The sequence below is a fragment of the Stegostoma tigrinum genome, chromosome 15 (assembly GCF_030684315.1).
Source record: "Stegostoma tigrinum isolate sSteTig4 chromosome 15, sSteTig4.hap1, whole genome shotgun sequence".
Taxonomy (NCBI): Eukaryota; Metazoa; Chordata; class Chondrichthyes; order Orectolobiformes; family Stegostomatidae; genus Stegostoma; species Stegostoma tigrinum.
This window is the reverse complement of record NC_081368.1, coordinates 26063292-26078358: the sequence shown is the minus strand read 5'-3', so window position 1 is coordinate 26078358 and position 15067 is coordinate 26063292. Positions and strand designations below refer to the sequence as shown.

Genomic DNA, 15067 nt, shown 5'->3' with positions numbered 1-15067 from the left:
GTGTGTTTCAACTCAATCTTTCAATTCTACTATCACACTCTGAAATCCAAATGAGTAGTGTAAACATATTCCTAAAGTAGATGTTTTGAAATCGCCAATCATCATGCTGGCTAACCTTGCTAATATTTTGCTTAAATTTCCTAAAATATGTGTTTGATGATTTAAGTCCAGCAGCTGCAATTTCATCTAAGCAAGCTTCTCCGAATCCTTTCACAAAAGCAAAGCAGTGCAGATGTTGAAAACCTGAGATAGAAACAGAAGGGCTAGAGAAACTCAGCAGGTCTGACAGCGTCTGTGAAGACAGAAACAGAGATAATGTTTGAGTGTAACATGAAGAATTGAAATTTCAGTTTTGAAGTTGTCATACTGGACTTGAAACACACATCTGCTGAATTTCAGCAGCAGACACTATTTTTGGTGTCCCATTCCTTTGCTACCTCCGGAATTACATTTCGAACATGCCCAAAAACCCAATGGCAACGTCTAAATCTACCAATTTTCCTTTTAAGTTATCTGGGTTTGTTCCTTGCCGCATTATCAAAATTTGCTTTTTTGAAAAAAGCAATTTAGTTTTATTTTTAACTACTCATTCTCCATAACAGTGTATGTCAACTAAGTTGAATGGGGAGGGAACTTAAAAGGTATAAAAAAACTAATATCAAAAGTTGTGGGGAAAGAGAAACAGTCTCACATATTAGCCATGAAAAACCACCCCAGCACCTTGTTCCACAGTGAAAAATACATAAAGCTGTCACAGCTTTATGAATCACTCAGAAAAAAGTGCTGCAGTAACTTGAGTGATTGGATAGACAAGAAAGGTTTTCAACGAACAGAAGGGTGGAAATAACAACAAGTTAGAACAACACAGACAAATTCTCAAACTAATGCAGCAGATTTGAAATTATTTTCATTCAAAGTGCTTGGTAGGAATTTTCATTTTTAAACCTCATACCTTTTCATTTCCACTGAATATTCATCAGTTAATTATGCCTGGTGTGGTACAAGCCACACAAAACATGAAGATGCCACATTCAATCTACAGTAAGTTCAACTCATCTCCCCAGGGCAGTTATGTGGGTATTTCATTTTGACATGACACCCTTGGGCTGGAAATAAAATATCACCCACAGCAATCCATACACTCACAGTGAATCACAGGTTTCTAGGCTACAGGTGAAAATCCTTGAAGTTCTTTCAACCAGAGGTGAAAGAAGAGGAGGAAAAAATAAATGTGAGGGTGAATGCAAGAGCCAGAAAACTAATGATATGCAACTTTTCCTACTGACCTTGAAGTACCACAGTAGGTATTTGCTTTTGCATTCCTCCCCACAGAAATCCCATGTATTTCCATCCAGCTCTTTGGTCACTGCCCTCTGACAGGTCTGGGAACAGTAAGCACACGTGATGCAGCACAAGCCCAGGTTTTTGGTAAAGTCCTGCTTATAAAGAAGCACACAACCTGCAGACAATGCACACGAAGAAAGAAAATTAAAGTATGTCAAGAATAATGCAGCAAATCAATTACAGCCAAAGGCACTAAAGAAACCAATCACCTAGTTCTTATAAGGATAACTTTTTTTCACAAATGATCTTCTCCCTAATTGATTATCCTTGGAATTTCCACTATTCCTGAATAGAGATACATAGCCTGGTCCCAAACCACCAACAGCACTACACAGAGATGTCAATGAGGGTGTCAACAAGAGGAAAATACAATATTGTTAAGGACGTGAACTCAGTCAATAGATGGCTCACAAAAGGTCAGTGGTAAATGAGAATAAACATCTGTGACATCACCAAAGCACTCTGCACACAAGAAAACAAGCTGAGAAGTGAATCCATTTGTGTGAACAAAGATTTCTACTTTGTAAGCTTGCCTCCATTAGTCAAATTGGCAAGCATTTACCATATAGAACATGGGCATAGTGCAGGAAATAGCTTATATTAAAAACCAGATAACAACTGTTCATATTTTAATGGGTAGACATGAATCATCAGTGCCAAATAGGATCTAACAAGGATCATTACACAGCGAAACACAAAGAAATCGATGTACAACACTCCCTATTTTAAACATCAGGTAGCACTTCTAAAGCCAATAAAAATCTATATATTGTGATTGTAAAGAAAGCTGACAATATGGTAGACAATTTAGACATGACAATAATCTTCTTTAAACAAAGGCACAGTACTTCAGTGCACAGTTTCAAGTTAAATTATTCCACATCTTGCACTGTAATTGCCTTACTTCAGTGTTCCAGGTAACAATTACTCCATAACACAACACTCTAACAAAGATGAGAAGTAAATATCATGGTAACCAGAGTGGTTCATTTCTGTTTCAGTTTTAATGAATTCTCCTTTATTTCAGGAAATTCACAACATCTAAACACTTTGGAATGCTAGAACAAAATTTGGTCTGCTATTTTATAGCATTTAAACCAGGTGTGGACATGGAAATGCTCCCAAATTGATTAAACTAATGTACAACAAAGTCATAGAAATCAGACGCTTTTGCAGCCTTCATGTCTGCAGAATTAGCCAATATCATCCAGAGTAGCAGCGGAAGTACAAAAATTTGCTTCCGCTCTGGATAAGCCAAGAGGAGCGAGCAAAAGCACTCAAGAAGGCTTAATGATTCTGGAGACAGCTAATGACCAGTACTGAGAAAAAGGACATTGTGCAGATACTGAATGAAGAATGGATCACTATCAGTGAGTTTATCCCCATGTGTAGCTGGAAGATTAATGCTCGCTCCCCTTGCTCTCCAGTTGAAAAACTGGCAACATTCACTCACAGCAGACATCAGAAATATAAATTGACAACTTTTTTATTTAAAAAAATGATGAGCAGAAAGCGGAGAGATCAGGAATCACCAAACCCTAAGTCGATCTAGCAACGTCTGACTGAACATCAAAGATTAGCCTGGGAGCTATGCTGTCAAAAGAATAAAAAAAATGCATGGAATTGATACTGCACGCCCAGCCACTAAAGTTGCTTCTGAACCAGAAGCTTTAGCTCAGTAGCACGTCAGTCCGAAACACCAGAGCAAATTAAAAGGAACATTTCTCACTTTGGCTCTTTTCCTTTGTAGCTAAGTAATTATCCAATCGCAACATTATTAAGACTTGTATACAGTACAATCAGCTAAAACTATACTCATGCATATTTTCCTGAAATTGACGAGGGCTTTAACCATATAAAACGCCCTAAAATAATTTCAATGTCTCAGAATCTCAAGGGGGTGGGGGGGGGGGAAAAATACATAAAAAGGTACAGATAACAATTATTTTCCAGTAGTGTGAAGGTAAATGTTTCCCTACAGAGCTTCAGCGTGGGGCTAATGCAACTAAGGATATACCATCAATGCATGGAAGGCCATATGTAAATGAAAGAAGTATTTAAAACAAAACAAAAAAAAAGAGATTATAGCATAAGAAAGAGGAGCAGGAGTAGATGATCTGCACCAACAAGCCTGTTTTGCCATTCAAAAAGATCATGGCTGATCTTTTTGTGGACTCAAGTCCACTTACCTGCCTGCTCACCATAATCTTTACTTCCTTTATTGCTGAAAAATCTGTTTTTAAGGAAAAGACATTCAACAATGTAGCCTCCTTTGCTTCACTAGGCGGGAGATTCACAACTCTTTACTTGAGAAAGTTCTTCTTCAACTCAGTCCTAAATCTGCTCCCCCTTATTCTGAGACTATGCCCACTAGTTCTAGTTTTACCTGCCAGAGGAAACATCCTCTGCTTCTATCTTTTCTACAATACGTATAAAGTCACAGGCAAGGTTGACAGCAAGGACGAGAACTTAAATTCAATGTTTACGGGTCATGAAGCTAACACAAGTCTGCAAGGGTGAGAGTGGCAGGTGACTGGGACATATTAAACAAAAAAAAACTGCAGATGCTGGAAACCAGAAAGTGAAACACAAATTGCTGGAAAAACTCATCAGGAATGGCAGCATCTAGAGAGAAAGCAGAGTTAACATTTTGGGCCAGGGACCCTTCTCCAGAACTCAACTGGAACGTACTGTCAAGTTTCAGTTAGATGGAGAATAGGAAGGAAAGCCAAGGACCTCTGTAAAATCAGATTTAAAAGCTGATAAAAACAAGGTTAAGGGTTCCAACAATGTACAGCTATATGAAGACTTTTGAAATATAATGAATAGTATCTGTGATGTATTGTTTGAAAGGGTGATGCAAGCAGATTAGATAACTTCTTAAATAGCAATTAGATAATTATTTGAGAGGGAAAATATTCCAAGGTTATGTGAAAAAAAATCTAGGGAATGAGACAAATTGGAAAATGCTTCCAAAATGCCAGAACAGGTGTATTAGATCAAATGCTTTGTGCCGTGTCTTTCGACCACATAGGCGATATGATAGGCAGAAATAAACTGATATCTTGGGCTTTAAATAGCAACTATGGTTAAATAGGAAATCAGGCAGTTACATGGTCTGATACAGTCTGAACAAGTAGCATGGCACGAGAATGGACTCGTCAATTAATAGGAGAACAGATCATAGGAGGGGCGACAAACAGCAGGGTTAGTCTTCTGGATGCTCAGTTGCAAAGTGCTGACACAGATCACGCAGGGAAGTATACCAAGGTGTTACTTCTTGAGACACACGAGACCATGAGACTACACAAATGCAAACAAAAAAGTTATTCACAATTGTGTTGCAACTCCCAGTGCAGCACTTTCTGCATGTGCTCAGTTGTAGTCTCAGAGTGCCAGCGCTGTGTTACAACAAATTAGTTTTATACACCTGAACAATCAAGTTCAAGTTTAGGTCTGTGCGATCCTTAACCAATTGGAAGTTTTAGTGTCTAGTTAATGCCTACAGAAACGGTTCTCCTCTTAACTTGCTCCTGATTACAGTAAATAAAGATATAAAATTATAAAATGTCAGTAAATGAGATTCTCAAATTCAAAAGTATTTTTGAATCAGTAAGACATTTTCCTGACTAAAACATATTTCATAAAAAATTAATTACATGATATGGGAATCAAAATTATGACCTGTGAGATTTAAAGTCCCGTAATAGTCGAAGCAAGCTACCCAGGACATGGAGAAAGTCCTTGCACAAAGTCTTAACAACAGTCGAAGGAGGGCTTTACCTTCCATTCCAATGTCTCCCTAATACAAATCAGTGTGACCTACTGAATGGATTTAAATCTGGTTTCGGCAAGCCAGATTAAACCTCTCCGCTTCACTCCAAACATTTTGAACAACATTTGAACTCCTGCCACCAAAAAGAAACCTATAAGGAGCAACCACGTACACATCAGCAACTGCAGTGTGAGTGAGTGCGAATGTGCAACTAATCCTGATGCTTTTCGAGTCAGCAGGAATTAGAGCACCAAAAAAATGCTACCTTTCAACGAGAGTGTGTGTAGCATTGAGCAGAAGGCAGCTTTCAGGAGCCGGGATTGAGGCACAGTGGAAAACAGTATTTTCATTAACGTCAAAGCACTTTTCGAAAACCAGCAGGGATAACGCATCATGTTGGTAGGCATTCAGGGTAGCTTATGAGACATTAATCAGGGAAGCAAAATAATCCTGGTAAAACAAAAACTGAATGAGATTGTTGTCACAATATCAGTTTTTCAGCGACTAAGAGAGAACTAAGCGGTAACATCACTTTTGTGTGGATTGACAAGAGGCTGCAGATGAGTTGCTGGAAGGGAAATTCTCATGTGATGACAACAGTTTTGTGACTGTTGAGGCCAACAGCTGAGAATGTGAACTGCTAGCAATATTGCTGTGTGGTTAAGAACTAAGCATGGAAGGGTTTAAGGGATGGATGGGAACTGTACACAGAACAACAATCAACTGATGAGAGATCAGAAACAGAGGGTGATACAGTCAGAAGTAAAGCCTGAGTTGGCAAAACCTGCATGAATTCTCTCAATCTTGAAAATAAAGAAGTCAAGAAGTCTTGGCATTTGTACAGGAGGAATGGGTTTGAAGTGGTGTTCAACACTAAGTGATTAATCCCTTTCATGTCCTTGTCCTCCAAGGACAGTAGCAGACAGTGCTCAAGATGCATAAGGACCTTGGGCAAATTTGCCCCAGAGGAGCCCCAAAGGACCTAGAAAATTCACCCATGGGACAACCAACCAGCCGGAGAACAGTTACCTCTGTGGAACAATCAAAACAGAGGGTTTTCCCACTGAAGGTTGGGTTTGTTTTGAACATTATGACTTGAAGCAAAGCAAAGGAATCAATGTTAAAAATTTAGTTAGGTTCTACAGAGCTTTCCTTATTAAAAGGGAAAAAAGACGAAGCAATATATCTGTACCTCCAAGCCAAAATACATTACTGCCTGTACTTTATATGCTAAATTCTTATACTGTAAAATAAATAACTTAAAGTAAAACAAACTGAGCAAAAAGTAATATATCACAATACTGTTCAACTGGAGGAACTCGTGTCTCAAAATAACCTGCACTGAGTGACTTCTGCCACCTGATGGCAGCCAAGACCCCAGTATGAAGTCAGGACAGAAGTGAGGGCCCACGTCAGGAGAACAGCTAGCAGCAAGGGAGCCAGGAAGAAGGCTGAGGTGGAACAAGCCAGGAAACAAGGTTTGGAGAGCCGAAGCTTCAAACGCAGGCATGATCTCTTCACTATGATCAGAGCAGAAAGAAATGTGTTGTCTGGGATGCACACAATACAGTACTGGACAATGATTTGTGATGACAGTGGACACAAAATGCATAAATATGATAAAATGAAAATGCCAATTCAAAGTGATAAAACAGACCCCAAGGAAAAAGCAACATTAAAATGAAATACTGTTCAGGAGCACTGTATGAAATGAGAACCACCTGTATGTGAGAAGGAGCTCCCGCTGAGGCTTATAGTGAAATGCCCTATCAGCAAACTTGGGAAGAGAAGCAGCCTGGGATTGGAGAAGCAAAGAGAAGGCGAGTGTGGCTGTTAGCAAAGTTTCTGAATGTGGTGGGAAGCATGGCTGGTGAGGTTGTAGGAAGTGCAGAAAACGAGGATACCCATCCGGAGGTGGCAAGGCTGAAAACTGGAGTGCGTAATTTTAAAAAAAAACTTTTCAATAAAGGAACACTCAGCAAACACAAAACCAAGAAAATGTGAAGTCATGAATGAATTCCTTGCAAATTAATGGGCAGTCTGTACTTTAAGGCTGCAGAGGTTCATAAGTTACCATTGGGGGGACAACAACAATGTAGCAAATGCTATTGTAATGAACATTGTGTCAACTGATTGTAAACTGTTCAGAGTTAAACTAAGATTTGCATTTATGAGTCATCACAGCTCAAAGCTTTTCTCATATTTTAATTACTGGAGGTGCATTTTCAGAGTTAGAGACAAACATGCAGCCGTTTAGATGTGATTGCTCCAATCTATGGAAATTGTGTTTGCTTTTAAAAACAATTCTTTTTGCTAACCTGTCTGTTGTCTTATGCCAATTAAACTACTACTGTGGTGTACAAAATTAAAGTTTTCCTTCTGACTTTGTCTTTAAGTTTGATGGCACAATGATGACGATGGAGGATACTGATGAATTCTAATACTGCTTCTGTATGGATGTATCCTCATGCCATAAAAATATCACACAACATGACTGTGTCATCACAGAAAAGGGTTGAGGTGAAAAACCAGCATCTAAATATACAACTAGTCCTCAAGAAAGTTTTAAATGAGCCTGCAAAGCCAAAAAAAACTGATGCTTGGTAGCGGATCATTTGAGGGTACATGTACCAAGAACACACAACTGTAGTGCACAACATGGCCGTGCCAGCACTTGTGTATTCTAGTTTAGGGAACAGAATTCATACAGCAAATATAATCAGTCAGTGAAAACACAGGGTAGGAGAGATATTTGGTGGGAGTAACAACAGTGAAGGTAAAAAGGAGGGAATCTCCAGGTGGAACTGCCATCTTTGATTTGGAAGTCTTCCTAGCTGTGTAAGGACAAAAACTGAACTATTCATCTGCATCGGAGTGCTGTACATGTTTAAGATCATACCTTCACTACAGAAATTTTTTTCTACTCCCGAAAACTTAATCTTCTCATGCAGTATCTTCTCCTGTTTGCAATATTCACAGACAGACACTACGCCATGCAGCCTTTTATAATCTTCACAGCATACCTTACAGCAAAATTGCCGAACACTGCCCTAAAGGAAAAAGGAAAATATAGAAAGTGAATCCCAGTCCAAACAACAAAATAAAATAACTGACCTTTCCCATGAATTTCAAATGTATTTATTTCCCAAATTTCCAAAATAGTTTACTTTTCTTTCAGGATAAAAGATTTTAAACAAAAATGCAAACCATGTTAATCTATCTCCATTTAATCAAAAATGGGCAAATCCAGGTAAACATATTGCATGCTCAAATTCAATTGTTATAATGAAATGAGCTGAGCTAACAATACACTGCTGACCTTTTTGCATCCTGAACCTATGTATGATGCATGTTCCACCCCAGGGGCACAAGGTAAATTGTTTGGCTCAGTGATAATCCTTCTATTTTAGGCGAAAGTCCATGTTTCACCTTGGACTTTACCAGGCAGTCTAGGCTGACACTAAAAACTGCTGTCGTTTCACAGATTTGTCTTTCAGATGCTCAGGTGAGGCACCGTCCAGATACATGGTTATAATTAGCAATAACACGCCCCTCAAACTGACGGAATGAGGCATTCATTCTTCAGCCAACATAATCAAAGCAGATTATGTGGTCCTCTATCTGCTGCTTGCATTTGTTGGTGTTGCAAATTGGCTGCTCTGCTCATTTTATAAGCCCAGAAACTAAACCAGATAAAATTCAATGGTTGCAAAGCAATTTAAAGCACTTCAGGCTCCAAAATGCTTTTCACATACTATTACAAGTTTCCTTCTTTTCTGCCAGTACATTATCTGGCACACCCTTTACTAATGCCTTCATTTTGCTAAGGTCAGACTAGTGAATGTAGTACCGTCAATTAGAAACATAAATCCAGATTAGCCAAACAAAGTACTGGATGCCGAGAAAGAGAATAACACCAACGACACCATATCAGTGTAACAAAGAGTCACAGGGATGTACAGTACAGAAACAGACCTTTGGATCTAATTTGTCCATGCTGACCAGATTTCCTAAATAAATCTAGTCTCATGTGCCAGCGTTTGACCCTTATCCCTCTAAACTGTTCTGATTCATATACTCATCCAGATGCCTTTTTAATGTTGCAAACGTACCATCCTCCACCACTTCCTCTGGCAGCTCATTCCACTCACACGCTACTCTCTGCATGAAAAATTTGCCCTTTAGGTCTTTTTTAAATCTTTCCCTTCTCACCTTAAACCTGTTCCCTCTACTTTTAGGCTCCCCCACCTGGGGAAAAGTCCTTGTTTATTTACCCTATACATGCTCCTCATGAACCTATTCAGCCTCGCCCATTAACTCAAACACTCCAATCCTGGCAACATCCTTGCAAAACCTTTCTGAACATTTTCAAGTTTCACAACTTGCCTCCTACAGCATGGAGACTAAAAATGCACGCAGTATTCCAAAAGTGGCTAACCACAACATGACGTCTCAACTCCTACACTCGATGCACTGACCAGTAGAGATAAGCAAACCATTTCACCGACTGCCTGGTGATGGCACGTCCATCGTGGACTTCCTCCAGCGTCACAATGACATTACCCAGAAACTGGAGGAGCAGCACCTCATATTCCACCTTGGGAGCCTACAGTCCAAAGGCTTAAATGTGGAATTCACCAGTTTTAAAATCTTCCCACCACCAGCCTCATCCCATGCCCAACCCTCCCTCTCATTCCCATTTTTTTGACCTGACAGAATGTGCCTATCTTCTCTCCCACCTGTCTGCCTCACTCTTCCCACAGATCAATCCCCACCACTCCCTACCTGCACACACCTATCACCATCCCTCCTACCTTCCCCCGCCTCACCCTTCCTCTCTCTATTTCCCAGCTCCCTTCCTCCTCCCTATGTCTGAAGAAGGGTCACAACCCGAAAAGTCAACTTTCCTGCTCCTCTGATGCTACCTGACCTGTGTTGTTTCTAATTCCCAGGCAACGTCGTATTGCAATTTGTGCTTCGTTATTTCTGTGGAAGTGCAATGAGATTCACAGACAGTCACTGTGTCTTCCCAAATCTTACAAACAGATTTAAAGTTCAATATAAGAAAGTGTTGTGGTTACATTTTTTTCAGTTTAGAGAAAATTTAGACGCAACAGACGTGCTCTACTTTTAGCGCAGTCAGGTGCAATTCTCTCAGCTTTGATACTCGTAAAATGCAATCCTTCACCTAGTTCTGGCATTGTCCATAAATGCAGCTGAAGAATCAACCCTAATGTTGATTTATTTTAAATGCGTTGTAAAGTTTTGAAGAATATTCTATATAGGTTTTCAGAAAAAAAATGTAAAAGATAGCAAGAAACTGAGCTTTATCTTTGTGAAAATAAATTATTTTGACGGTATCACAAGCAAATAAATCAGTGGAAATTTGATAAGTGAGAGTGAGAACCAAGCATAGTGCCGCTCTACGGCAAGAAACTTCAGGACAAAATGTGCATTCCATTTTTCCAATCAAACATAATAATGTTTGTCATAGCACTTATGAAGCATACCAATTTGTAACACTGCAATGGTTACTCTTACTGTGGAATTTGCCAGTTCCTTCTATTCTGTTCCACCCACCCATTTAATTTTTGCTATCCTCAGCTGACCATTTCATTTAAATCTTTCTCTCCTTGTGCAAGTGAAAGCTTTGCCACCAAGAGTGAGTATGTGGCAAGAAAACCTTGGCCCATTCGAATAAAATTTCCAAACTCAGAATGGAAAAAGCCATTACCATCTAAATATGAAAACATACTTATCTTTCCTAAATGGACTGCCCAAAAAAAAAATTGCCAGTGCTCTTACCTGCCAGTCCAGTATTTCCGGTTTCCCAGTGAAAATATTGTGGCAGTATGTGCAGTTCAGTTGTATGCTGCCTTCAGGGTTGGACTGCTATATTAACAGAATTGTAAAGCAAATATGAATAATTACTCAAGTATTATTATGAACTACTTGTCCAATAATACAAGCTTCAGTTGAAGCATTACGGTTTTAAACAAAACTGAATTTCATCTCAAGCAAATATTGCATGGTTCTACGAATTTTAATGGAAAGAATAACCCAATAATAATGCCCTTATTTTTAGATTGTCAAATGTACTCAAGTGAACCACAAACAGCATGTAATTCCTCATCAATACACCCAAGTACATTTTTCAATTGCTAGATTCTTCCTAAAGGAAAATAACTTCGCTGAATCTATCTGGTCAATCCCCTTAAGAGGCTAAAATGCTTCAATTGGCTGACTTCTCATTCTTTTAAACTTCAATGAACAAAACAAATAAAGCTCGAGATGGGATCCCATCAGAAAAGTAAACCGATGATTCTGCCATGGTATCAAGCAGTTCAGATTTGTTGGGTTTGGTAAAGCCTTTCCAAAAATGTTGAGAAATTTTTACTTTTGCTGGAGTGGTTCAGGTATAGAATGTACTGATTGTAACTGTGGTGGGTGCCGATTAAATAATCATCTTGACTGCCTCAAGTTAAAGAGAAACAATAAGCAAAGCACAGGGGAAAAAGCAGGAGAAGGGCACTCAGTCATGTTGTTCAGTTGGAGAGCTCAAGTCGACACAAGGGGCTGAATAGACTCTCCACAGTTTGCAATATTTATGTGGTTCTCCGATTCAGCTCTAATGAAAGATCAACCACCTAAAATATCAACTCTATTCTTGTCTCCAAATGCCATCTGTTCTACAAGTGCATTTTCAGTACTTTCTGTTGAAGTAACTGGGTACCTTTCAATCCAGTGAGATGGAAGAATTTTTACTAAGACATGCAGAGTCTGGACAATAAGTGAAACTTGGAATAGTCAATTTGACGACAAGTCATAAATAGAAGCAAAACTCAGGATATGTGAAAATGGAATGAGAAAAAATAAAAGGCGTTAAAAAAAAATATAAAAAACTTTGTTAAAAACCCATTTTAAAACAAAAATTAAGTTATGATATGTGGGCGCTGCTGACTAGGGCAGCGTTTATCACCATCCTCAACTGCCCAGAGGACAGTTAAGAGTCAACCAAGAGCTTTACTGTGGATATGGAGAGCCATGAGGGCCAGACCAGCTTAACATGGCAGATTTCCTTTCCTCAAGGGCATTTGTGAATCAATTTAGTTTTTACAACAGTAGACAGTGGTTATAAAGTCATCATTAGGTCAGCTTTTTGTTCTATATTTTTATTGGATTCAAATCCATGTTCCCCGGAACAACGAAATAATACTTATCTCTTAGAAGAGCAGTCTTTAATGGCACCAAGGTTGTTTGGCAGTAATTGAGACTCAACCCACTAAGAAAAATTTTGCTTACAATCAAATGCACAAACTTGATCTTTTTGTAGCATATTTGATGCATACTGGTTATGAAAGTAATCCTGACCCTATCAGATCCTGCCATATATCTAAATGTTGAATTTCTCAATGAAATATTATTAAAGCAATGTTTTTGGTAAAACAGGAAAACAACTTCATGTTTTCCTAATTTTTTGCATTTATGTCTGCACAAGTAGTAATCAGATGTTCTTCTCCAATTTTCAGTTTAGTAACAGTGAACACTCGTGGATAACATATTTTTGAGACCATAACATCTGGACCAACATTTACCTGAGCCAGAGTGAAGACAACATTACTAATTTAAGCTAATACTACATACTGTCTAAATGACTAAGCGTGGACATGTGCAAACAACTACTTTGCAAGATTGAGCAATATGGAGTGGCTTCTTCCTCAAACATAGTTTTTATTCTTCTTTCCATCTGGACAAGATTGTATTTAAAAAATACATTATTTACCATTAAAGCTGTCCAGACAGCATGAAAAGGTAACTAGTCACACAGATTTAAGATCCATAAGAACATAAACACTAGGAGCAGGAGTAATGCATTTGGTCCCTCAAGCTTGCACAGTCATTCAATAAGACTACATTTAATCCAACCTACCTTAACTCCATTCTCTTACCTACTCTCATAGTTCATCACTCCCTTTTAGATCAAATATGTCTGTTCCATCTTTGATGCATACTAGTCAATCATGTGGGGTTGAAATGATCATCTGTTATTTTTATGACACTTTATCTGGTGGAAGCCTAGAAAACTCCACTTTAATTCAGTAATGTTAAAACTCTTCTATTCAAGTGTGCTTCCAATTCCCCCTTTATTCAGCCTCTTGCGCTTTCTGACATATTTGTCTCAGTGAGGGGTATACAAAGACAAAAATGCTACAGATGGCAGTTGATAAATTTACACATCTGTTGGTTCAGTGCAAATAAAGATGCAAAAGCAATATTGCTATAAATATTTAGAAAGAGGCTTTTCCACACATCCATCACTTGCGAATTTCAGAATGATAATCTGAATGATACAGCATTCACAAAAGTAAATTACTTTGTCTGACTCCACATTAAACGTGTTTACCTGAAAATTAGTCCAACAGTTAGGGCTGCAGAACTGATGCACAACTCGATCAGTCATGTTGTAATAAACCCGCTCTGGAAGATTCTTTTTACAAAATTTGCATTTAGATTTGGGTCCTGTAACAAATGTACATGTTTAATTACTATTTTCTTCAGGTACTGTAAAACAATTCTGGTTGAAGTAATTCAATAGTGCTGTACTTAACTAAGTCAATTTACCATTGGGGAACACTGGACAGTAGTCAAATTTCAAATATGAACATTATCTAAGGGATACCTCATTTTAGGAAAATAGTTTTGCAATATATGTTGGAATTTTGTACAATTAATACGTACACAGCTAACCAGAATATCATAGCTATCACGTTACATTGTCCTTCTTACCAACAATAAAAGAACACCAAAACAATTTTTATCTAGTCTGTCTCAACCTCAACCACTCTGGAGTAAACAGAATTCAAGAAACACAGGAATTAGAGTGGATTATTTAACTCAATGCCACTAATGTAATCAAGCCTCTGAAGACCTCTGGGACAAAAAATTTCAAAGATTCATCAGGTTAAGTGAAAAACTTGCTCCTCAACTCAGTCATTAATGGCCTACCTGTTACTGAGGATAATTCCCTGGTGTGTGCCTCACCAGCTGGGGAAAACATCTTACCTACACCCATCCTGTTACACCTGCAACGATTTTCTAAATTTCAATAAGTTCACCTTGCATTCTTCGAAACTCTGGAGGACAGTTCTTCCATCCTAGAAATTAGTCTGATGAACCCTGTTGCATTACTTCTATGACAAGCATATTGTTCTCTATGTAAACAGACCAAAACTCTAAAAATGATAGCAAGTGAGATCTCACCAAGGCCCTATACAAGAGTAGCAAGACATGATGATTTAAGGCCAACATACTCCTGACCTTCATTAGTGACCCATCTGTTAGCCTTCAGTCACTCTTGAACAAGGACATTCAAGTTCTGATGGACAACAACTCAGTTTCCAAACTCTCATCACTTACTAAATAGTTTTTTTTCTACCGAAGTGAATACTTTCACACGTTCACATTATACTCCATTTGTCACATTCTTCTCATTTACTCTAGTCTGTCCCAGTCTCCTTGAGGCCTCAATGAATCTTCCTCACAACTTGCATTCCCACCCAGTTCTGTGACAGAAGCAAATTAGATTAGATTCCCTACAGGGTGGAAACAGGCCCTTCAGCCCAACAAGTCCACACCGCCCCTTAGAGCATCCCCCCATAACCCACACACCCCTAAACATTACAGGAAATTTAGCATAGCCGATCCACCTAGCCTGCACATCTTTGGACTGTGGGAGGAAACCAGAGCACCCGGAAGAAACCCACGCAGACACGGGGAGAATGTGCAAACTCCGCACAGTTACCCGAGGATGAAATCAAACCTGGGTCCCTGGCACTGTGAGGCTGCAGTGCTAACCACTGAGCCACCATGCCGCCCTATTGTGGAACTGTTACAATTCATCCTATTATCCCACGATTAACAGCCTACTGGAAATAACCTGTTTATTCT

The 15067-nt window shown here is 38.9% G+C and overlaps 1 protein-coding gene across 1 annotated transcript in view; it reads right to left on the bottom strand.

Moving 5' to 3' along the window:
- The window catches only part of LOC125458674 (zinc finger MYM-type protein 3-like), a 94791-nt gene that overhangs the window by 50768 nt on the left and 28956 nt on the right, over nt 1–15067 (bottom strand). The window contains exons 10-13 of the mRNA XM_059651255.1: nt 13524–13639; nt 10925–11011; nt 8019–8169; nt 1287–1459 (exon numbers count right to left, since the gene is read on the bottom strand). Of these exons, the coding sequence (XP_059507238.1) occupies nt 1287–1459; nt 8019–8169; nt 10925–11011; nt 13524–13639 (527 nt within the window). The remainder of the gene's footprint in view (nt 1–1286; nt 1460–8018; nt 8170–10924; nt 11012–13523; nt 13640–15067) is intronic.